General features: G+C 34.5%; 3 protein-coding genes across 4 annotated transcripts in view; 2 read left to right on the top strand and 1 right to left on the bottom strand.

Moving 5' to 3' along the window:
* Positions 1–2,284, bottom strand: part of dennd1a (DENN/MADD domain containing 1A) — a 32,026-nt gene extending 29,742 nt beyond the window's left edge. The window contains exons 1-2 of the mRNA XM_016552557.1: positions 2,144–2,284; positions 692–756 (exon numbers count right to left, since the gene is read on the bottom strand). Of these exons, the coding sequence (XP_016408043.1) occupies positions 692–756; positions 2,144–2,160 (82 nt within the window). The 5' untranslated portion in view covers positions 2,161–2,284. The remainder of the gene's footprint in view (positions 1–691; positions 757–2,143) is intronic.
* A 2,002-nt stretch (positions 2,285–4,286) lies between these two features.
* lhx2a (LIM homeobox 2a) lies at positions 4,287–8,851 on the top strand. Its single transcript, XM_016552564.1, has 5 exons — positions 4,287–4,304; positions 5,099–5,283; positions 5,811–6,163; positions 7,360–7,547; positions 8,621–8,851. Exons 1-5 carry the CDS (start codon positions 4,287–4,289, stop codon positions 8,849–8,851), a joined length of 975 nt encoding a protein of 324 aa, XP_016408050.1.
* Positions 8,852–13,114: 4,263 nt separating this feature from the next.
* Positions 13,115–24,884, top strand: LOC107740205 (serine/threonine-protein kinase Nek6-like). 2 transcript variants are annotated; one of them, XM_016552553.1, is made up of 10 exons: positions 13,115–13,230; positions 19,360–19,437; positions 19,896–20,036; positions 20,381–20,443; positions 20,528–20,638; positions 21,587–21,695; positions 21,797–21,904; positions 22,053–22,147; positions 23,143–23,256; positions 24,183–24,884. In XM_016552553.1, the coding sequence occupies exons 1-10, from the start codon at positions 13,210–13,212 to the stop codon at positions 24,291–24,293; spliced, it is 951 nt and encodes a 316-aa protein (XP_016408039.1). In that variant the 5' UTR covers positions 13,115–13,209; the 3' UTR covers positions 24,294–24,884. The 2 variants fall into 2 exon arrangements, with proteins under 2 accessions (XP_016408039.1, XP_016408040.1); XM_016552554.1 differs by lacking the exon at positions 13,115–13,230 and adding an exon at positions 13,259–13,468.
* Positions 24,885–25,349: the final 465 nt, after the last annotated feature.

The following is a 25,349-nucleotide window of genomic DNA, read 5'->3' as shown; positions in this document are numbered from 1 at the left end:
TAAAGGCGCTCCTGTGATTAGTAGTAAATCTCCAGCACATGCTTTCAGATGGAGCGCATTTACTACACAGACCAACACTGACAAGCTACACAAAATCGCGTTCATAATCGGCAATGAATCGCCTGCGATTATGAACACGATTTTGCGTAGCTTGTCAGTGAACTACGGCTCTGTGAAGTAAATGCGTTCCATCTGAAAGCACGTGCTGGAGATTTATTACTAATCACAGGAGCGCCTTTACTGACGAGATGCGCATGAAAATCGCATTCTATATTTTGCACAGCCCATCAACTTCGCGCTGTGGATCGCCGGATCAGCTTTCACCGTGGACGAAGTGGAGTCCAGTCCGGGGTCATCACATATGGTTGCCGCAAGCCCGCCAGCCGCGCCGTTCTCAAGCCCGCCGGCCGTTCCTCACTCTAGCCCGCCACTGATGATTCAAACGCGAGTTTTGAGCAGTGTAGAGTAGCACTTGTTGTTTGTCATTTCTCCGATCACAAATGCAGACATGGTTTTATGTTTACGCGGCGCGGCGCGATGCAACGCGTAAAAAGACAGTATAAGTCATTATAATCCGTAATTATGTGTAATTATTATGCATTCTGAGGAAGGATGTGTGGGCGACATGCATATTTTTTTAGAAGTATATTATAATTCTGAAACATTAGGCTAACTTATTGAGAGGACTCACCAGAGCCAGCCGTCCCAGAATGCACCACCTCCATGTATACCTCAAAGGGTGACCCGGGGCTCTCCCTGTAACAGAAATAACACCGGGTCAAGGGTCAGAAGTCAAATACAAAATCAACTCTAAGGAATGTGACTACAAAGTAAGACTTTTACAAGAAAATCAACAGTAAAATTTAGTATAGTTTAGTATTTTATATATTAATTTTAAAGTTGTTGTTTTGTTTTTTTAACACCGGCTCTGGTACCATGTTGGTGGAAAAGCAGTAAATGTGAGCATGCAAAACATATGACTTCTGCAAAAATAGCATCCAGTCATAATGTCAGGCTAACAAATGAAAAATGTAATTAAATTGCTCTTGTCATTTAAGTAAGGGACTATGATCTGATGTGAGGTCAAAAGTGAGATGAATATAGTCACATTCCCCACATTACAGAAAGTAGCAAAAAGAAGACCCTATTAAATAACCAAACCAGAAACCACAAGATAATTTTTTCAGCTATTTGGAAATGAAAGCAGCTGAGTGTAATTTAAAAATAAAGCATTGACTAACAAACTTTTTCAAGTATTTTACAAGTGTTGCAGAAACCTGTGTGAGGAATGATTTGAATTAAAATTTGGTCAGAGTATGGCGCAAATACAACAGACATAAATCCATAAAGATACTATTAAAGCAAAGTAAAGATACTATAATGATAATATTTAAACAACTTAAACATATAACCTAAACCTGTTCTAGAAGTGATTGTTTAAAAATATCAGAGTTCATGATATCTAATACCTTTACTATCAACTATTAACAGAAAGATCTACAAACTTCACACACTGAATGTCTTTTCCATCATGTGGCTGCACAAGTGAAGCATGTACTAATCTTTAAAGTGAGGGAAAATGTGTTTAAACCCGACTTTGTTCTGTCCTTCAGGCTGTTTCCAAAACAGTCTTATCATGGGCTGATTTTAAACCCTGAAAAACACTGTGAGCACAGCAAGGCACTGACTGGCCTCTATCATGTCTTATTCATAAAGTGCATTGAATTACCAAAGCAAGTAAGTGTCACCTGTCAATAGACTCCAAAACCTCCATATAGATATATATTTCTACTTTCTTTCACATAGATATGCATTTGTTTGATCATGTTGTGAATATTGTTTCTTATTAACATAACAAAGTTAACATAAATTCATTGCTGTAGGACATGTAAACAATGATCAGTGACATGGACTTCGTGTGCATCCACCTATAAGACAGTACTGTACAAATACACAACCCTCCAGGTAATATAATACATCAAAACAGAATTAAGTACTACATTAACACCCAAAGTAAAATAAACACCCAAAGCAGTCTCTCTCTGTCGCAACAAGTCCAAACGGGCCTTTTAGGGAGGTCAAAACTCGCATTTAGAACAACACTGTATGTAATAAAGGAAGGGAGAGAGACATTGGCGCTTACTTGATACGAGAGCCCATTTTATCCTCTATTCAAATCCAATCCTTTCCTCAGAATAATGTGACAATAACTCGCTATCGGAGTTATATTTCCCGTTATCCCCGTCACATTCTGCACAGGAACGCCATGGTCTCCACGCGCGGATCACGGTACTACGGCCTCAGGGAATTATGGGAGTAGTAGTTTTCTGGGCGTGTCTCCGGCTGTCGATCGACACAACGCCGAACTACATTTCCCACACAGCGAAAAATTCGTGGCATGCGAGTCGCCTGACACAGAAGGGAGTGTAGTATGAAGCCTGGGCATTGCAACAATGAATTGCAATAACAACTGTCACAGCTGTATGGCAGATGGTCAGTGTGGATGTGCATGTTGATAGGAGTGCTGTGACTGAGTCAGAGTCTACTGTGATATTTTGTTGATTGGGTTGCCTACAGAGCCTGTTGATGGGAAATCAACTTAAAATTAGGTTGCTGGTAGTGTTATTGTATTGTTCTTTCTTTCTTTTAGACACACCTATACACAAATAATAATAATAAAAATAATAACTATCTATATATATATAGATTTGTTTGTTTGTTTTTTTCATTTGTGCATTTATACATTTTTACATGAACATTATATAATAAAAGTCATTTTATTATTGGCCTAGTATATTATCTCTGACTGGATGGCAACTGTGTCTATGATCATTTTATTGTGTAATTCAGTTCGAGTCAGTATCAGTATATTGCATTTTACTTGGGGTTGCACTGCTTATAACTCCTTGTATATTTATAAATAGAGTTTGCTGTTTCAGAATAGAATAGAATAGAACGCATGCGCTTGTTGCAACATACATTGTATAAAGTGAATATGTAGCTATAAGCTATTTCTTGCTATTCCAAAAAATGACTTTAATTAGTTGCCTATAAACACTGTAGTCAAGTTAATTCAGTCATATTAACATGATTCAGGAAGGATCCATGATTGCCTATGAGGTGCATGCGGGCAAACAGCGGTTACCTCCTCCTGTCCCTATAAGCGCGCGGAGTCCGAAGTATTTATTCAAAAGCCTGACTGAGTAGACAGACCTCCACATGGAGACGGAAATTAGATTAAATCTTTAGAGACATCTCATCATTTCCCTGACCCAAAGGAGTTATATAGACACCGCGGGAGAGAAGGACCGCACTGCTCTACTACAACATGGAAAACAACGAATCGGTAAGTATTCATTTTATTATTTTGATAACAGATAAATATATAAACAGATACATCCTGTTTTGTTTTGTTTTTTGTTTTGTTTTTTACTTTCAGCAATGTAAAAAGTGAAAGTGTGCAGTTGTAAGCAGTCTGTAGGTCAATAGGTGTATTGAACAAGTTGATTCAGTCATGTTAAATAATCATTTTGAGTTTATAAAACCTGTTCATTTAGATGTTACAATATTACATACATTTTTATTTTATTTTACTATCTTTCTTTTAGACACACCTATACACAAATAATAATAATAAAAATAATAACTATCTATATATATATAGATTTGTTTGTTTGTTTTTTTCATTTGTGCATTTATACATTTTTACATGAACATTATATAATAAAAGTCATTTTATTATTGGCCTAGTATATTATCTCTGACTGGATGGCAACTGTGTCTATGATCATTTTATTGTGTAATTCAGTTCGAGTCAGTATCAGTATATTGCATTTTACTTGGGGTTGCACTGCTTATAACTCCTTGTATATTTATAAATAGAGTTTGCTGTTTCAGAATAGAATAGAATAGAACGCATGCGCTTGTTGCAACATACATTGTATAAAGTGAATATGTAGCTATAAGCTATTTCTTGCTATTCCAAAAAATGACTTTAATTAGTTGCCTATAAACACTGTAGTCAAGTTAATTCAGTCATATTAACATGATTCAGGAAGGATCCATGATTGCCTATGAGGTGCATGCGGGCAAACAGCGGTTACCTCCTCCTGTCCCTATAAGCGCGCGGAGTCCGAAGTATTTATTCAAAAGCCTGACTGAGTAGACAGACCTCCACATGGAGACGGAAATTAGATTAAATCTTTAGAGACATCTCATCATTTCCCTGACCCAAAGGAGTTATATAGACACCGCGGGAGAGAAGGACCGCACTGCTCTACTACAACATGGAAAACAACGAATCGGTAAGAATTCATTTTATTCTTTTGTAATATAAATATTAATAGATAAATCCTGTTTTGTTTTGTTTTTTGTTTTGGTTTTTTACTTTCAGCAATGTAAAAAGTGAAAGTGTGCAGTTGTAAACAGTCTGTAGGTCAATAGGTGTATTGAACAAGTTGATTCAGTCATGTTAAATAATCATTTAGTTTATAAAACCTGTTAATTTAGATGTTACAATATTACATACATTTTTATTTTATTTTACTAGTTACCTGAGAAGACATGTTTTATATTTTTATAAGACATGGAATAGGTATTCAATTCAGTATATAATATTTAGCCTACAGCATTAGCTACTTAATATGAAAAGTGAGAATTGTGTTTTTAAATATATATTAAGTTAAAATGAAGTATTAACAATATTAATATTAATATCAACACCATTAAATTAACAATTGTGTGACATATTTATGTTTATGTGTTGTGTATACATTTTAATGTTGCAAATACACAAGTTCTGCATGGCACAACTGTAGCCTACAGTGAACCACACAAGCTATATAGGCTATGAATGGTGGGAAAATATTCATGAATTATTTTTAGGCTGATTAATGAGGAAGTAGTCTGCTTCAAAACATTATTTATTCATATAAATAAATTAAATATTCATGCATTCACATAATATTAAGAGTTTTTGAAAATGAACGAGAACTCGTAAAGAGCCATATATGTATTCAACCGATTTTGGTATCATTTATGACAACTTAAATTCAGAATGTTTGATAGCGGCGGTAAATGTTTACCTGTGGTGTTCCAGGGCTGTGAGTCACCGGTGTGCGCGGGCTGTGGCGCGCTGATCTCAGATCGCTTCTACCTGCTCGCGGCAGACAGAAGGTGGCACGAGCGGTTTTTGAAATGCAGCGCGTGCCACGCTGACCTGGAGTCAGAGATCACGTGCTTCAGTAAACACGGAGACATTTACTGTAAGGAGGACTATTACAGGTAAAATAAATGTATATATAGACAAACCTAGACAAAATATCTCTATTCAACTTCGAAACGAAACTGTTAGGCCTACTCACCGCGTTGCTCTTACTTCACACAGGGGCTAGTTGTCACAGCGAATATTTCTCAGAGTAGGTTTTGTTTTTTGCTCTAATGTGTTTAATCCCCATCATTATTTACCAGAAAGAAAAGAAAAAATCCAGTTCATTTAACGAACGTTGAACTTTCACCCCAATAAAGCGTCAGGTTATCACACGCAGTAATTTGTCAAAATGTGAACCTGTTGTTTATTGACACTGATTTGAAAATAATAAAGCTATCATTTAATAAAATTTTATCCAAAGTTAAAAAAAAAAAATAGAAGATGTAGAACATTTCATTTAAAAAATGCAAAAGATGTCAACTAAACACTTAACCATTGTTTTGTGACAAGTTGCCCCAACAATCCTGTCCAGAGTTTTCACATTTCACACATGAAGTTAAAATATATCTGATTAATAATAAAGATGCATTCTCTTAAGTAGGAGGTTTTCTTCACAAAGATGTGTGCAGTGCCACCTGGGAATCTCTGCCGCAGAGCTGGTGATGCACGCTGGGGATCTGGTGTACCACTTGAGCTGTTTTTCCTGTGCCACCTGCGACAAAGTGCTGTTCACTGGAGATCACTACGGGATGAGAGAGACGTCAGTGTATTGCTGGGTACATTTCGAGATGATGCTGCAGAGGGAATGTCTTACAGAATTGTATTATTCAGACATGTCTCCAGGAGAGCTAAATCATGAGAGCGGCACATACAATGAAGGGACACCTGTGCACAGAGAACGGGCCCAGAAGAGGAAAAACTTTGATGCAACAGACCATGTGTCTTATAATTCAGGTAATGCATTTTAGATATTAGCATAATTGTATATATTTGCATAATCTGTATTTTTACACTACCTGTCAAAAGTTTGAAATAATTAAGACTTTTAAATGTTTTTTAAAGTCTTATACTCACCAAGTCTGTATATATTTGATTAAAAATACAGTAAAAACAGTAATATTGCAAAATATTATTACAATTTAAAGTAACTGTTTTCTATTTTAATATATTTTAAGTGTAATTTATTCATGCAATGGCAAAGCTGTTGAAAATAGTTGTGTTGCTTATTTATTTATTTATTTATTTCTGTGAAAACCATGATACACTACCATTCAATAGCTTTGGGGTAAGTAAGTAAAATAAAAAGAAATAATTAATTTACCTTTTTATTCATCAAAGAATTCTGAAAAAAAATGCGTCCTAGATTCCAGAAGCAGCAAAAACAGCTTCAACATCGTTAATAAGAACCATTATTAATATTTGAGCACCAAAGCATCATATTAGAATGATTTATGAAGGATCATGTGACTCTGAATACTCAAAATATACTCACCGTATACTCAAGCAGTTGTTTTAAATTTGAATAATATTTTCGAATATTATTGCTTTTACCGAATATTATTGTTTTTATTTTGATTAAATAAATGCAGCCTTGGTTAACATAAGAGACTGCTTCAAAAAATTTAAAAACCTTAATTATTCCAAACTTTTGACCGGTAGTATATACATATTGGATTTATTTGGGATTAACTGAATAAAAATATAAATAGTTCTTATCAAACAATATGTCAGCATTATGAAGTCTGATCTCATAAAAAAAAAATTATAATAATAATTTAAAAGTAAAATACAATTGTTATTTTAATATTAATACAATTTTACTTGTTAATATGTAAATTTACTTAATATATAAAAATAATATATAAAATATATCATATATAAAAAAATAGAATTTACTTAATAATATATTTTAAAAAACTTGTAATTAATTATTACTATAAATATTATAGATTGACTGTAGTAAACCATGTTCTATATAAAATGGTTTTTAAGAGTGAATTATAATAGTTCTGGTACTTTTGTTCTCATGTAAATCCATGCAGAAGATGAAAATGGGAAGACAATGTTCGCTATTGTTGACAGTAATGCCCTGGCCTTTAGTGTTTCAGTGAGTCATATCAGTGATGATTAACGGTTTGTGTGTGCTCTAGATGTGAGCGATATGGGTGTGGACTTGTCGGCGAGAGTGAGCTGTCAGAAGTCCAGACGCATGAGAACGTCTTTCAAGCATCACCAGCTGCGGAGCATGCAGAACTTCTTCACCCACAACCACAATCCAGATGCCAAAGACCTCAAAGAGCTCGCCCAGAAAACGGGCCTCACCAAACGTGTGCTCCAGGTCAGAAAAACATCTCTGGACCTTTGTTTGACTTAGATATACAGTGGGCTCCAAAAGTCTGAGACCACATTGAAAATGTAGCTTTCAAAATCTAATTTAAATATGGAAATAAACAGAAAGGTTTAGAATGGAAGCTTGTTTTTTCTCAGAGTTTATATCTCACAATGCTGAGTCTATATCTTGTAATTGCGAGTTTACATCTCGTTTACATCTCACAATTTCTAATGGTGTCAAATCCTAATGATGAATTCTGAGTTTACATCTCACAATTCAGACTTCTGAATTTACAAAAAAGACAAAATTGTGAGATATAAACTCATTGCGAGAAAAAATGTCAGAATTGTACGATAAGTCGCAATTACCTTTTTTTTTATCCCATGTAAGCTTCCATAATTGCAGAATTACAAGAAAAAAAAGTCAGAATTGCAAGATGTCAATTCACAATTACAAGATTATGACTTGCAATATTGAGATATAAAATTGCATTTCTGGGAAAAAAAAAAAAAGTCTGAATTGTGAGGGAAAAAGTCAGAAGTGCGAGTCATAAAATTGCGATAAAATGAGATAAAAAGGAGAGATGTAAAGTTTATAACTTGAAATTGCAAGATATAAAATTGAAATTCTGAGAAAAGATGTCAGAACTGTGAGATAAAAAAAAAAAGTTGCAATTAACTTTTAAATTTTTTTTGGAACAAGCTTTCATAATTGCGAGAAAAAAGTTAGAAGCGTGAAATCTAAACTTACAATTGTTAGAAAAAGTCAGAATTATGAGATAAAAAGTTGCAATTACCTCTTTTATTTTTTTATTCCATGGTAGAAACGGGTTTCCATGGTGTAGGATTTAGAAACTGTTTAAATGAACGTTATGATGTAAAATGAATACAAAATATTTGAGGTTTGGCACTATTTCTAGGCCACTAATCAAAGTAAATTTACAACACTGATCATGTGATTCCTTTGCATACAGACAGTCAGATGTTCTTGTTTCCATTAAAAAATCTCTCGTTTCTCTATCACTGATATGTAAATAAGCGTAATGGTGTCAAATCCAATGATGTCTTTATTTTCTGCAGGTCTGGTTCCAGAACACCCGTGCAAAATTCAGGAGAAACTGTCTGTATCAGGAGAGCATGGGAGTAGACAATGTCTCTGACAATTCCACAATCACGTCTCCATCAGTGCCTTCACCCGAACTGTCCCACAGATCCCTGAGCCCGTCCAGCCCCACCGGCACCTCTCTATCACAACACACACAAAACACAACAGCATTAGCCAGTCACAGCGCTCACTCGTCAGTGTCTTAATAATCAAATCAAAATAGTTGATTATTATTATATTACCTTCAGATCAGTGTATTGGTTACACCCTTAAAAATAAAGGTTCTTAATTGGCATCTGTGGTTCCCTGAAGAACCTTTATATTTTTACATTTAAAAAAAAAAAAAGTGTATTAATATGCAATATGCACCTATAAATGTTTCAAAGAGTGGCATGTTAAATTGTTACAGGAAATTGTTGTTTTTTTATATCCACAAGTTGCATCCAGATGTCATCTTGGAAATGATCAAAAAATACAGTAAAGGCATTTTAAACTGTCTATTCATCAAAACAACCAGGAAAAATGTATCACAGTTTTCACAATAATATTAAGCAGCAAAACCTGTTTTCAGCTTTGACAATGATAAGAAATGTTTCTTGAGCAGCAAATCAGCATATTAGAATGATTTCTGAAGGTTCGTGTGACACTGAAGACTGGAGAAATGATGCTGATGACCATTCAGCTTTGCATCACTGGAATAAATTACATTTTACAATATATTTAAATAGAAAAGAGCTATTTAAAATTGCAATAATATTTCACAATATTGCTGTTTTACTGTATTCTTGGTCAAATAAATGCAGCCTTGGTAAGCAAAAAAGACTTCATTCAAAAACATTCAAATATCTTACCAACCTCAATCTTTTGAACGGTAGTGTGTTACTTATATCAAGTCATTAAAACTGTAAATCATCATTTTAGATCTTTCAGGACTGAACTGAACAGTGAACAATGTACTTGCACATGCATACAATCACATACATATACACCCATACCCACACAGAGAAAAATCAGATGTGGTTACTTTTATTTGAACTCTCTGAAAAAGATTAACTAGGCTTAAAAAAAAATCACATTCTGAAAATAAGATGTTTGTTTATTCAGCACTGGCGTGTGTGGGCGTTTGATTATTTTAACTCTGATTATATGCGAGCGGTGTGTGTACTCGTGTGTTGTTTTCTTATTTTCTGTGAGTGTGTGAGAGTTTGCGTGTGTAAAGTTTGTCCAAAGTAATTATCCTGATCCCTACTGAGGTGATTGTGGTTTGCATTGTGCAGTTACGAGCTGAGACTGAAGTCAGCCAGTGCTGGAGAGATTGGCAGAGATACGCGGTCACAGCATCAAAAAGAGAAAGAGATCCGCTGCTGTCTTTCTTCCATGACCGCATTTTTTATTAGCTGTTAATGAAGTCTTGGTTTTACTTTGTAGAAAATATTTTCCGGAATTTCTCTTCGTTAGGGGTTCTTTAAAATTCTGCACAGTCGTCGAATGAAGAATTTCACCCGGAATATGGGAAGAGGAAGAGGAACGTAGAAATAATTAAGGAGTGTTGTTTGAGTTGGACTATTTCTATATGCTGCACAATTCATGCTTGTGGTTGTGGTTCGACCAAGTGTTTACCACGAGGAAGCACGTGTGTGTGTGTGTGTGGTTCGTGTTTACGCATGTGTGCCTTTATCTCATTCCCACAGACCACACCAGACACTTACATGGAAAGTATATACACACGTGATTTAAGTATATCTTTGTATTTGCTTTTCTTTCATTTTCTTCTTATTTTATTTATCTTTTATTTGTATTTATCTTTTATTTTTGTCTTTGCATATTTACTTTGGAAACTTTAAAGGGGCCATATGATGCGATTTTCCTTTCTCTTTGGAGTGTTACAAGCTGTTCGTGAATAGATAAGATCCCTAAAGTTGCAAAGACTAAAGTCTCAAACCCAAAGAGATATTCTTTATAAAAGTTAAGACTCACGCCCTCCTAAAACACGCCCCCACATGTCTACGTCACTGTGTGGGAAGATTTGCATAACGAAAAATTCACCCCCTCACAGTTGTCATGAAGGGCAAAATTAGCTATATAGACCAAAACCACTTTTTGTACCAGGCTGTAAACATTTTTTTTTCTGCTGTAAAGTTGGGCATTTTAACATGGGGAGTCTATGGGACTGACTCCCTTTTGGAGCCACCCTCTAGCGGCCAGTCGATTAATTGCAGTTTTAGTCACTTCCGTGTTGGTTTCCGAGAGAGACTGGAAGGTTGCCGCTTGGTCACGCTTGAGGTATTCGGCCAATCACAATGCACTCGATAGCTGGCCAATCAGAGCACACCTGGCTTTTCAGAACAAGGAGCTTTGTAAAAACCAACGCGTTTCAGAAAGGCGGGGCATAGAGGAGAAACAATAATGTACAGTATGTGGAAAATAATGTTTTTTGAACCTTAAACCGCATAAACATTTCATTACACCAAATACACAAAACAATGTTCTTTTTAGCAACATCATATGACCCCTTTAATACATTAAATACTAAATGTGTACTAAAGTGTTAATTTTCTGATACATCTACACTAATATTCAACAGTTTGAGGTTGGTAAGATTTTTTTAATGAGTTTGAAGGAAGTCTGTTATACCCATGGCTGCATTTATTTGATTCATATAAAAAAACCATTACGCCTATGGAGAGTCCCCACAAGGATAGCAAACCAGACGTGTGCGTGTGTGTGTGTAATTTGATACAAATTTGGAAATATTGTGAAAAAATATTACAATTCAAAATAATCCTTTTTTAATTTCAATATATTTAAATTGTGTGTGCGTGTGTGTGTGTTTAATATAGTATTTAAATGTTACTATTGAAAACATTTTCTATATTATTTTTATTAACGTTTTCTCAGAAAACTTTTCTGTTACTTTTGATAAATTTAATGCTTAGTTGCTTGATAAAAACATATCTATCTATCTATATACACATTTTTTATTTTTGTAAAGAGTGTAAAATATATTCAAAAGTTAAATTTAAATGTATTTAAATTAACATTATATTTTATAATACTATAATTATATATTGTAATATATGGGTTATATATCATAAAAACGTATATTATATTATATAATTTTTACACCCATTTTCCTAAACTTCCCTAATGACCCACAAATTTACCGGCTAGTCGTGGTACTGAATGATTACTGTATTCATGGTATTAATTCTCTCTCTCTCTCTCTCTCTCTCTCTCTCTCTCTAACTGTCTGAGACCTCGAGGGGGCGCTAGTGTATTTCAAATTTCTGAAATGCCTATGACCGCTCAAAAAAGAATAAAAATCCACAAACCACACATTCAGTCACAGTTCCTCTATGCACACACACACACACACTTAAAATGAAAAAGCAGAAGTCCTCCACATACTCTACCGTTTTATGTTATTCTTTTTTTAATGCCACTAAACAGAGATCTTTGCCACTTCCTCTAGTACAACACGTGTCAAACACGACTGTGTCTGCAACAGCAAACTTTGACATGGTGTCTGTGGGTGTTTTTGTTCATAATTTCCCCACAAGAATGACAACTATTCGGGTTGAAAATGAGCGTGTGTGCGTGCGAGAGACCGAGAGAGGCAGCAAACTCTAGAAAGGTGTGGGTCCGCTTTCCATAAACCATAGCAGGCCACATGAAAAGTCTGGGGCTTTTGCTCTTGTACCGTTATTGCCCTTGGGGTTACACCGAAACAATGTCATCACGATAGAATATCAACCTGCCTAAATTACCCATCCTATAGGTCAGGGTTGGGACGTATTAGGCTGTAGAGCTTAATTTATTAATTTCCAAAAGACAACATCTCTCTGTCAATATACCACTACTACTACTACTATGTTATTAAAAAATTATAAAGATAAAAGTCAACATTTATTTTTATTATTAAGTGGTATTCATATTGTCAATTAAATGAAATAAAATAAATAATGTAATATAAAAATAATTATTAGACCACCTATTATTGTTACATTTTTACTTATTATTATTATTAATATTATATAAATACATTAATAAAAACAAATTAAGTAAAAAATATTATAGAACAAATAATTATCAGACTACTTATTGTTAAATTATTATTATTATGTGGTTGTTGTCATTAAAATAAATAATATAATATAAAAATAATTATGACTCATTGTTAAATACTTCTAGTATGACTACTACTACCAATAACAATAAAATAATAATTATTATTTTAGTAGTAGTAGCCTAGTTATTAAGTGGTGACATTATCGTCACATTTAAATAAAATATAAAATAAATTATTATGAAACAAATTATTATCATTTAATAATAATAAGAAGAATTTTATGCTGCTAACCATAGAGCGAAACATCTGAATGACATCGGAATTGTTTTTTTTTTTCTTCCCTTACTGGGTCTCACAGAGAAAGTAGCTTACTGTAGTCACAGATCATAGCCATGTGATGCGCGGGGTGTGACTCAAACTTGCGTGGTCCGTGACATTAGTGAGTCTGGAAACTGACCAAAGGGGCTTTGCAGCATTTTTCAGCCCTGTAACTGTATGAGGCACCGCGCTGGAGAGGTAAGTACAACTGCTGCGTGACTTTTAACCCAGTTTGCTGTGAAAACACGATGCTCGTGCGCCTCGCTATACGGCGTTACAGTTGCACAACGTGTTCATGTTGAAGAGAAGGATCGTGCCAAATTATTCTTGGGGTGCATAACGTCGCTATAATGCAATAAGGAAAAAAGAGAGAGAATTTAAATGAACACATGGCTGTTTAGTTGCTCTGGATTAAATTTACATGGATCGACGCAAGGTAGGCAGTGCGAGTATCGCATATGCTTTAGGTCACATCTAATGCTCTTGCGCGGAAAGTAGATCTGTTTTGAAAGTTCATGCATCTGTTTTCTGCATATTAGGGCCTTAATTCCGCTCATTGATATGTTTCCAGAAGCTTTAATGGCAATAAATAAACCCAAAACAATTGTATCGCACTGTAAATACTGTATAGGGGAAATAAGCAAGTATAAAAGGCACATTAAGTATAAAATAAATGCTCCTCTAGTTCAGCGGGAACACCCACCTTCACACTGTAACTTCGATTATATGTGCAAATATAACGTACTGCTCTGAATCAACACTTGCATGTGATTATGGTTCGTTTATGATGATAATAAGTCGCTCTTAATGTTCAGTTATTTGTATGATAGTATTGCAGAGCGCTTGTTTTTTATAAGGAAAAGATGCCGTTCTGACTCCGCCCACACACTGTTTGTTTGTATCCATTCACGTGTTTTGGGACGCAAAAAGTCTTTTTTTTCTCCTTTTTATTGAGATGACTCATACTACAGGATGTTTCCAGAAGCTTTAATGGCAATAAATAAACCCAAAACAATTGTATCGCACTGTAAATACTGTATAGGGGAAATAAGCAAGTATAAAAGGCACATTAAGTATAAAATAAATGCTCCTCTAGTTCAGCGGGAACACCCACCTTCACACTGTAACTTCGATTATATGTGCAAATATAACGTACTGCTCTGAATCAACACTTGCATGTGATTATGGTTCGTTTATGATGATGATAAGTCGCTCTTAATGTTCAGTTATTTGTATGATAGTATTGCAGAGCGCTTGTTTTTTATAAGGAAAAGCTGCCGTTCTGACTCCGCCCACACACTGTTTGTTTGTATCCATTCACGTGTTTTGGGACGCAAAAAGTCTTTTTTTTCTCCTTTTTATTGAGATGACTCATACTACAGGAAACATGTTAAAAACACTGTATGATAGCAATAAACAAAAATTAAATATTAATATTAAAAATGTAGTTTAAAACGCTACTGAAAATTAATCACGTGGCATTCAGTAACTCGTAATAAACGAACAAGTCTTCAAAATATTAATTGTCTTCACAGTATTACTAAAACAGCATAAACTTGGGTAACTAAGTAGTTGACATGTCAAGTAGTCTCTTCCTGTCAAAATATTTAGGCTATTAAGATAATTAGTTGGTTGTAGTTTCCATCCAGGCGCAGTAGATCCGTGCCAAACAACTCAAACCTGTTCATTTTTGTGGCAGACTACGATGCAGTAGGCTACTGATGTCGGCTTCTTTCATCAAGTCAAATTATATTATCATGCAGGTCTGTTTGATCAGACACGTGTGTGTGGGTTTCTGTACACGCTCGGGCCTTTTTGGAAGTGAGATAGAGGATATGTGACGGGGGTTTTTGCTATGGAGTTGTTAGATCTGTAGCGTTTTACTGGGCGGAAACAGATGCGCGTGACTCATCAGAGTTAGAGGAAGACAGACTGCTTGAACCGCGCGCACTTTACTTTCCAAAAATTAAAATCTAAGCTGCTTTCTTCTGCTGAACACATCTATCTATCTATCTATCTTTCTATCTATCTATAATATCATGTTCAATTTAAGCAAAAAACATCAGAAATGTATCATTAAAAAATACAGTGAGTGACAATGCTTCAGGTATTATGAGATTACATTGGTACCTGTTTATTTTACAACTTGTATATTTCATTAAGTGATATAATGTTAATATAATTAAAATCTACTTTTTACCTCAGAAATATACTGATAACCACCATAAGTAAAACAAAGTATTTTACATTAAAATTACTTATCATGTGATGTTAAAGCATTTACAGTTTTTCACCATCTAGTACCAATTAACATTTTTACAGAGTAAAAGTCATTTTTTACAAAGTACAGTATTTTTTTTCTGTAAAAAGTTATTTTTATTTTTAAAGTTATCTACTACACCCTTTCCCATCCAGAAAAGTCACATGCTAGAAACAGTATACACTTTCATAAGTGTTATATGTGATTCTAAATATAGCCGCTGTGATACAAATCTCGTGTTGATAAGCATTAGCAAGATGACGCTTGTCAGGTTTCTAAGTATTCTATGGTTTCTAAGAAAAATGCGATTCACCGCTAACCCATCTGAAAATACACACCGTAAGCACACATAGGCAGTGTGGTTTTGGAAACATGCACAGTGGTGTGTGTTTGAACAGAGTGTTGCACCTCCATATGTGTGTCTTTGTTATAATGTTTCCTTTTGTGTTTGTGTGTGTGTGTGCATGTTTTTGCATGTGTGCATGTTTTTCTATCCCGATGGGGACTTAAACCAGAATACACACTGACTCATGGGGACTCGTGTCACTGTGGGGACCTAAATTGAGGTCACCATGGAGAAACAAGCTTATAAATCATACAGAATGAATTTTTTTTTTTTTTTTGAGAATGTAAAAATGCAGAAAGTTTTCTGTGAAGGGTATGTTTAGGTGTAGGATTGTGTGGGGTGATAGAATATACGGTTTGTACAGTATAAAAACCATTACACCTATGGAGAGTCCCCACAAGGATAGTAAACCAGACGTGTGTGTGTGTGTGTGTGTGTGTGTGTGTGCGTGCATGCGCGTTTTTGTTACAAATGAGGACATAAATTTGTATAATGACAAGGGTATGACATAGGTATTACAAGGAGAAGGTGACTTTTCAGGACATTACCCCATGTCCCCACTTTTCAAAACACATATAAATCACACAGAATGGAGTGTATTGAAAATCTGAAATAGCACAAAGTTTCCTGTAAGGGGTAGGTTTAGGGGTAGGGTTGGTTTAGGGCAATAGCACATACAGTTTGTACAGTATAAAAACCATTACGCCTAAAAAAACAAACCTGTGTGTGTGTGTGTGTGTGCGGCACTGATGCAGGCGGTAGGATAGAATTCTTCCTCTGCATTTTTCTTTACATGAATGGAAGGAAATTGGTACAGGACCACCCTCTCCTTCCCTTCCCCAAAATCTCTCTTTTGTTCATCCCTGTAAGCAGGAACTGACTTGTTTTTGTTTGTTTGTTTGTTTGCTTTAATGAGAAAAATATGTGCTCTGTGTGTACTGTGATCTATTTTAATATATGATTAACTACAGTATGATTATAGTAGTCAGCAGTATTACTGTACTCACGTTGGCTAGATAGTTTACACAGTCATTCAGTCTGTTTTCTCTTAGCGTACTGTCTTTATCTATCTATCTATCTATCTATCTATCTAGATATTTCCAAATATGCATCCAAAAATATACGTATAACTTTCTATCAATAGATAGATAGATAGGTATTTTTTTGGATATGTATTTGGATATTTGCATATATATCTCCAAATATATATCCAAAAATAACTCTATATAACTTTGCATAGATGCTGTTGACAACATTAAAGACAATATTAAAGGGTTAATTCACCCAAAAATGAAAATAAGCCCATGAATTACTTACCCTCAAGGCATCCTAGGTGTATATGACTTTCTTCTTTCAGACGAATCGGAGTTATATTAAAAATTGTCTTTGATCTTCCAAGCTGTTTAATGGCACTCAGCGGTGCTGCAGTGAATCAGTCCAAAAGAAGTGAAATAAAGCGCATCCATCCATAATAAAAAGTGCCTCACACCGCTCCGGGGTGTGAACAAAGGCCTCCTGTAGTGAATCGATGCATTTTTGTAAGAAAAATAACCATATTTAAAACGTAATATTACATTTAATCTAGCTTGCGCTCACTGTTGTAAACGGAAGCAGTTCCGGGCGGATGACGTATGAGGTTGGCGTTCATCTGAAAGAAGGAAGTCATATACACCTATGATGGCTTGAGGGTAAGTAAATAATGGACTAATTTTCATTTTTGGGTGAACTATCCCTTTAAAGCACATGTGCACGCACGCACACACAAACACACTTAAAAACGTGTTCAACACACGCTCATTCTGCTAATTCTTTATTATGCCTCGAAGGCACGGAATGTTACAGGAACAGTCATTTGTGTTTGTGTGTATTTGTGAATGTGGGTCAGTAGGGTTGTCTGGATTTTGCTTTAAAATAAAACAGGAGCTGTTTGTACATGTCAAGCCATAAAGTGCAGCAGAAAACACGTGCCCTGAAGACTACATACACACCCTCATTCACACTAACCACTGTTCCCATGCGTCTGCACACATACAGCAGACTTGCGATGAATTCTTTGGAGCACTTTTCTCAGGTTACACTAATCCTGAATAGGTACTGAAACCAAAACAGACCTTTTTTTAATGGGTTAGGTTTAAGTGAGACGCGAGCAATCCCATCTGTTAGGCATGGTCATTACGGTCAAGCTCAAATAAAGCATCATTTTGCAGGTATCAGAATCACTATCAGGATAAAGTAGAATGGTGTATCCCCTCCCATGCTTCAGTGCACTAGGTTTTATCTTTTGATCTGTAATGTGTTTCATGTCCTACATGTAGTACCTAAGAACTTTTAAAGAATTTCCCTCAGTATTTTGAATGTGGGTGTTTTGAATTTTTTTTTTTACTAAAACAGGGTGCTAAGGGACAGGAAGAATTTGTCTAAATGCATGTTTTCATCAATATAATATAATATATTATATTATAATATAACAATAATTTCCTACTGCTTATCATTAATAATACTTTAGAATAAAAAATCATAAATTGGGGAAAAATGTTAATTGTTTAGAGTCAGGATTAGTGTCAGTAAGATTAGTGTTTTTTTTTTATTTCTTTAAAACAAAATATTTTTTTCATGTTTTAGTGGCATAAATGGCAGTGGTATTAGACATTATGCTGACACCTATTGGTGTGGATGCAGCATAGGTCTGGGCGATATGTTGAATATTCACATTACACTTGTGATAATTTTGCTGGTAATATAAAATTTAGCAAGCAACACTTGAAATACTGCATTTTACTCACATGAAACATTTTAGATCTACTTATTTTTAATTACAGTTGGCTGTCTGATTGAAATGTTCCTCTGATTAAATGTTCAATAGGTGGGGTCAGTTTTTTTTTTTTAAGAAAATAATTTTATTCAGCAAAGATGCAATTTATCAAAAGTGACAGTAAAGACACTTATAATGCTACAACAATTCTATTTAAAATAAATGCTGTTATTTTGAACGTTCTATTCATCAACAAATCCTGAAAAAAATGTATCATGTTTTCAGCAAAAATATTAAGCAGCACATCTGTTTTCACATTGATAATAATTTTTTTCTTGCACAGCAAATCATCATATTAGAATGATTTCTGAAATATCATATGACACTGAAGACTGGAGTAATGATGCTGAAAATTCAGCTTTGCATCACAGGAATAAATTACATTTTAAAACATATTCAAATAGAAAATACTGTTTTTATTGTGTTTTAATCAAATAATGCAGTCCTCAGCCTTGGTGAGCATAGCTAGCCTTCAAAAATATATATATATATTGAAATATCTTACTGATCCCAAACAACAACAATAGTGTATTTCAGAGCAAATAAATACATAAAAATATTGAATATCTGTTGAATGTCATCAAAAGGCTAATACACTCCCAAAAAATGCAGGATGATTTATAACACAAAATTCAATTCTTAATTCTGTGTTTCTTCCAATCACTTCTCCTAAATATGAGAAAATGTAATAATGATTCTCGTCTGTAATAATCCATTGCTGGTTTAAAGCACTGACAGCTGCTTATTTGAGCCCAGGTTTTGTTTGAACGATTGAGGATTGTTTTTATTGTTACTGAAAAACTACAATTAAACAAAGCAGCCATCTGGAAATGAATCGACCCGTTTGATAAAGCAGACGCTGCGAATGTCAGCCTTTTGATTGACTCTCTCCTTTGTGTTTGCCTGTAGGTCTGGAATGTCATTATGGAGCAGAACAGCTTTCAAGATCAGAATCAAAATTACACAGTGCCGGTACAGAACGACCAGGTCTGACCACACACGCACACACACACACACACACACACGCGCACACACACACACACGCGCACACACACACACACACACACGCACGCACGCACACATGAGATTTTATGGATTGCACAATACTGAATTGCTTAATGCAGTTATGTGTGACATTCAAAAGCATCACAATAAGTGTAACTTCAGATATATTTAGTTTGGTCAGTGTGCTTTATGACATAGATTCAAGGCCCTAAGTCATATTGCACACACACACACACACACACACACAGACGCACACACACACACACACACACACACTCACGTGCAGCTGCTGGCACAGGCCTGGGCTCACGTGGGCACATGCTGTTATTACACTCGTCAACAGCAGACAGAAGCTTTTATGAATCATCGTAGCAATAATGCTGACATTACCACACTGCTCTGACTCTCACTCTCTTTCTGTTCCTCTGTCTGTCTCTCAGAGGAACATGTTAGGATATGGATTCTATTCTCTGATGTCCAACTTCCTCATCGAGAAAAAGATCGGCCGCGGTCAGTTCAGTGAGGTTTATAAAGCCACGTGTCTACTGAACAACCAGCAAGTGGCACTAAAGAAAGTACAGGTGAACATTTACATGTCTTTAAACTGCATATAAAGACTATACTAAGTAACTCAACAGATTGACGCACCAAAATAAAAAGATCAAGTAACGCAAGAGCGCAGTGCAAACGACGTTTTTAAACTGCATTATAACATACTACTCATACGGTTGCAGTTTGTATACTAAATGCAAATCTGTGTGGAAAAATCAGTCCCATAATGCAATGCACTTGACTTAACCGTACATTGCTAGTGTGACGGATGAACCAAGAACCCATTTCATCATTCATTACTCAACATTAAATGACCATATTTTACACAACCGTGCGTCTGGGTGGATGTTGTAAGATTGTGTTATTTTCTCAGTTTTTTGAAATGATGGATGCTAAAGCCCAGCAGGACTGCATTAAAGAGATCGACTTGTTAAAGGTTAGCAGCGTGCATTTTTAAACTCATACTCATATCTCTGTTTGTGAAAGTTGGTGATGTTTCATATTCATTCTGTGATTGCAGCAATTGAACCATCCAAACGTCATTAAGTATCTGGACTCGTTTATTGAAGACAATGAGCTGAATATCGTTCTGGAGTTAGCAGGCGCTGGTGACCTTTCCCAGATGATTAAGGTCAGTCTCTTGGGACACATTAAACGGCCAAATAACTTTTGGGATCCTCTTTTTTTTTTTTGTCAAAACAATTTATTAAATGTGCATGTGTCAGTGTAATTTATAATAATAGTTTTTGTTAATATTTTGAATAGGATATGATTTTTGCATTCTCTGTTTTCATTTTCATTTTAGTTAAAGTTTTAGTAATTTTGTTGTGTGTGTGTTTGTTCATTTTTAATTTTATTTATTTAATTTTTTAAAATATGTATATATACGATATATAGTTTTTATTAAGTTGTAGTTTTTAGTATTAGTTTATTTATTTTATTAGTTTAATTATTTTAGTTCTTCAGCCTAAATGCCTTCTCAACTAGCTGAAATAAAATTATTGATATATATTATAGTTGTTGTTAATATTTTTAAATTGGAATTTAGTTTTGTATTTACTGTTTTCATTTTAATTTTAGTCAATATTTTTGCAATGTAGTTGTGTTTTTGTCATTTTTTCATAGTTTTTTTATATGTATATAGAGTTTTTATTTAGTTGTAAGTTTTTGTATTATTTAGTATCATTTTAGTTATTTTAGTACTTCAACAAACTAAATGCCTGTGCAACTAGCTGAAAATTATTGATATACTATTATAGTTTATATATATATATATATAATTGGATTTTATTTTTGCATTTTCTGTTTTAATTTTAGTTAAGTTTTAGTAATTTTGTTGTGTGTTTTTCTCCTTTTATGAGTTTTTTTTATATGTTTTTATAGATTTTATTAAGTTGTAGTTTTTAGCATTAGTTTATTTAGTTATTTTAGTATTACAACTTAAATTAAACATCTTCGCAACTAGCTGAAATATAATAAGTTTGTTTTTTATTTCAGTTAATATTTTATTTCAAGCAAAGACAATGTTTACGGTTTTAGGATTAGTTTTAGTTAACGATAGTAACCCTGGCATGTGTAGTATTTTAAGAAGAAGCGGAGGTTGATTCCTGAACGAACGATATGGAAGTATTTCGTGCAGCTGTGCAGCGCACTGGAACACATGCACTCCCGCAGAGTCATGCATCGAGGTAAACTCACTAACTTTCTTTCTAATATAGACACACATGATTTTTACATTAATGTGCCCCCATTTATTTTGTTCTTCTGTGAATGTTTGTGTGTGTATCAGATATAAAACCAGCCAACGTCTTCATCACAGCTACTGGAGAGGTCAAACTCGGTGACCTAGGACTAGGTCGATTCTTTAGCTCCAAAACCACTGCTGCGCACTCTCTTGGTACCACTGACCATCCACACAAACACTCAAATAAACACACACTTCATGCATACATATAGACTGAAATAACAAAACCAGCTAGTCAATTCAAATTCATACATGCACAGGAACTGCATACCTGCTTAACATGTGTCTGTGTCTTTTGCAGTTGGAACTCCATATTACATGTCTCCCGAAAGAATTCATGAAAACGGCTACAACTTCAAATCGGACATCTGGTCCTTGGGATGCTTGCTGTATGAGGTACACAAACACGTTCAGAACTTCATACTAGCATTCATTGATTTAATTTTTGAAAGAAGTCTCTTATGCTCACCAAGGCTGCATTTGTTTGATTGAACATTCAGTAAAAAGTGTGAGTATTATTACAATTTAAAAGAACTGTTTTCTATTTGAATATGTTTTAAAATGTAATTTATTCCTGTGATTTCAAAGCTGAATTTTCAGCATCATTACTCCAGTCGTCAGTGTCACATCATCCTTCAGAAATCATTCTCATATGCTGATTTGCTGCTCGAGAAACATTTCTAATCATTTTGAATGTTGAAAACAGTTATGTTGCTTAATATTGTGGTGGAAACTGATTTTTTTCAAGATTCCTTGATGAAAAGAAGGTTCAAAAGAACAGCATTTGTTTGAAATAAATCTTTTGTAACATTATCATTTTTACTGCCACTTTTGAACAATTTAATGCATCCTAGCTGAATAAAAGTATTAGTTTTTTTTAAATAAATACAGTATCTCACAGAAGTGAGTACATACTTTACATTGTAGCAAAGTGTCATTTCTTCAGTGTTGTCACATGAAAAGATATAATAAAATATTTACAAAAATGTAAGGGGTGTACTCACTTCTGTGAGATACTGTAAATAAATATCATGCACATGTGATGCATTTAAATCCAGGGTTTTCAACCTCTGTCTGAACCCATTAATTTGTTATAGGAGTCTTTGAACTGAAATGTAAAACTTACATCTCTTAATAAATCAAATGCAAAAATATTTTTAAATGTGGTTGAGGTTTATTTAGGGCAGATTGTTTGCATTGTGGTGTGTATTGTAATATTAAAATTAGTGTGTAGTTAAATTCAGTACAAGTTAAGCTCAACAACGGTTGATTACCATAAAAAGTATTTTAATTTGTCCCTTAATATGTATAAACAAACTAAATTCTATTTTACGGTAATGCACTTGCAATCACGTGATCATCATTTTATGAGTGATTTGTGTGTCTCTCAGATGGCAGCTCTGCACAGCCCCTTCTACAGTGACAAGATGAACCTGCTCTCATTGTGCCAAAAGATCGAACAGTGCGATTACCCTCCTCTGCCATCAGAGCACTACTCACAGAAGGTACAAAACACACACATTTACACCAGTGAGTAAAGCTAACATCTCAATACTCCAGTGAGCACAAAAACACATGATGCACAAATATCTTGCAATTTCTGCAAAGGCAAAACTGTGAGATGGAAGCTCTTTGAATTGCAAGAATAACAGTCATAATTGTGATATAAAAAGTAGCAATTGCCTTTTTTTAATTCTTAAAAATTGGCAGAAATAATGCTTTATAGCAGAAATAAATAAAATAAACAAACAATAAATAAATAAGCAACCCTGGAAAAAAATGTAATATACACTTCCTTTTGAAAAGTTTGAGGTCGGTAAATTTTTTTACGTTTTTGCAAACTCTTACGCTCACCTAGGCTGCATTTGTTTGATCAAAAATACAGTAAAATGCGTAATATTGGGAAATATTATTACAATTTAAAATGACTGGTTTCTTTTTGAATATATTTTAAAATGTAATTTATTCCTGTGATGCAAAGCTGAATTTTCAGCATCATTGCTCCAGTCTTCAGTGTCACATGATCCTTCAGAAATCATTCTAATATGCCCATTTGCTGCTTTTATTATTATCAATGTTGAAAATAGTTGTGCTGCGTAATATTTTTGTGGAAACTTTGATAGATTTTATTTCAGGATTTATTGATGAATAGAATGTTCAAAACGACAGCATTTATTTGAAATAAACAATCATTTGTAACATTATAAATGGCTTTACTGTCACTTTTAATCAATTTAACGCATGCTTGCTGAATAAAAGTATTAATTTCATTCAAAAAATACATTTGAACTCTAGCATATATGAAATACTTTGAAGATGCTGTCTAGGTAGTCAGCTCGCTAGATTCTGTAACAGCCCATCTCAACAATCAAATCATGAAAATACAGCATGTGAACAGTTTTGTAAACTGCACACCTTGTATGTGTTGCAGCTCAGAGATCTGGTCAGTATGTGTATCAACCCAGATCCCGACCAGCGGCCCGACATCAGCTTCGTCCTGCAGTTCGCAAAACAGATGCACATGTGGACGTCAAGCACCTGATACAAACACACACACACCTGCAGCAATGAGGAGAACCATTGCGCAAACCTGCGATCTCTGCTCTCTCAATCCAACTGATCAAGCTATAGAAAGATCTAGAAACGAGTAAAGAGAGAATGCGAACAGTGTCTATACTGTTTTAAGCTGAGCGTTTCTCTAGATCTGTATTGAAAGGAATGCCGATATATTCTGTTGTGCCTTCGAATGATGTATCACAGTGCTGTATGCTGATTGGTTTAAAGAAAGTTGGTCAGGGCGGGTGACCAGTGCCTCATGTTGATGATGTCAAAGCAAGGTAGTTCTATTTATACATACTTTTTCTGTTGGCTTATATTCATAACAGCATATAAAGAGCCGTACAGTTGCGTTACTTATCTCTCTTTATGTTTCTGATACACACACACACATACAATTGTCAAGTGTTTTGCAAGGAAAAACACTTGTGTTGGACGGTGAGTTCAGCGGTTTTGTTATCTGGTCAAATATCTACCATATGAAAGTATTCATTATATACATTGTTCCAAAAAGATGTTGTTTTTTAGGAAGCATTTTCTTATGTTTAAATGTGTAATTAATTAACAATAAAATGTAACTGGAAATACTGACTTTGTGACAGCTGTGTTTTGAAGGACATCTGAAGCGTTTTAAACCATTTTCATTAGTGTTGTTCAAATCAGGGTTTTCCCCCCAGATTTTCTGAAGACCCAAAATTATTATCGAGAATTTGTATTTTCTAAGGTTTTTATTTAGCGCCCCCTGGTGATAAACAAATATATTGTTCAATACTATCTTTTATCAAACAAAACGATACAAATCAAACTTCTACTCATTTGTATTTCAACCTTTCAGCTACTGTAACTTGAGCGCATCTTCACAACTCAAATGATTTATTCACAATTTTTGGAGAATGATGTACGCATACTACCATTCAAAAGTATGGGGTCAGTAAGATTTTGTTGTTTTGAAAGAAATTAATACTTTTATCCAGGAAAAAGACACATTAAATTGATCAAAAGTGACAGTAGAGACATTTATAATACTACAAAATATTTCTAT

The sequence above is a fragment of the Sinocyclocheilus rhinocerous genome, unplaced genomic scaffold (genome assembly GCF_001515625.1).
Source record: "Sinocyclocheilus rhinocerous isolate Xijiao unplaced genomic scaffold, SAMN03320098_v1.1 scaffold405, whole genome shotgun sequence".
Taxonomy (NCBI): domain Eukaryota; kingdom Metazoa; phylum Chordata; class Actinopteri; order Cypriniformes; family Cyprinidae; genus Sinocyclocheilus; species Sinocyclocheilus rhinocerous.
This window is presented reverse-complemented; position numbering and strand designations above follow the sequence as displayed.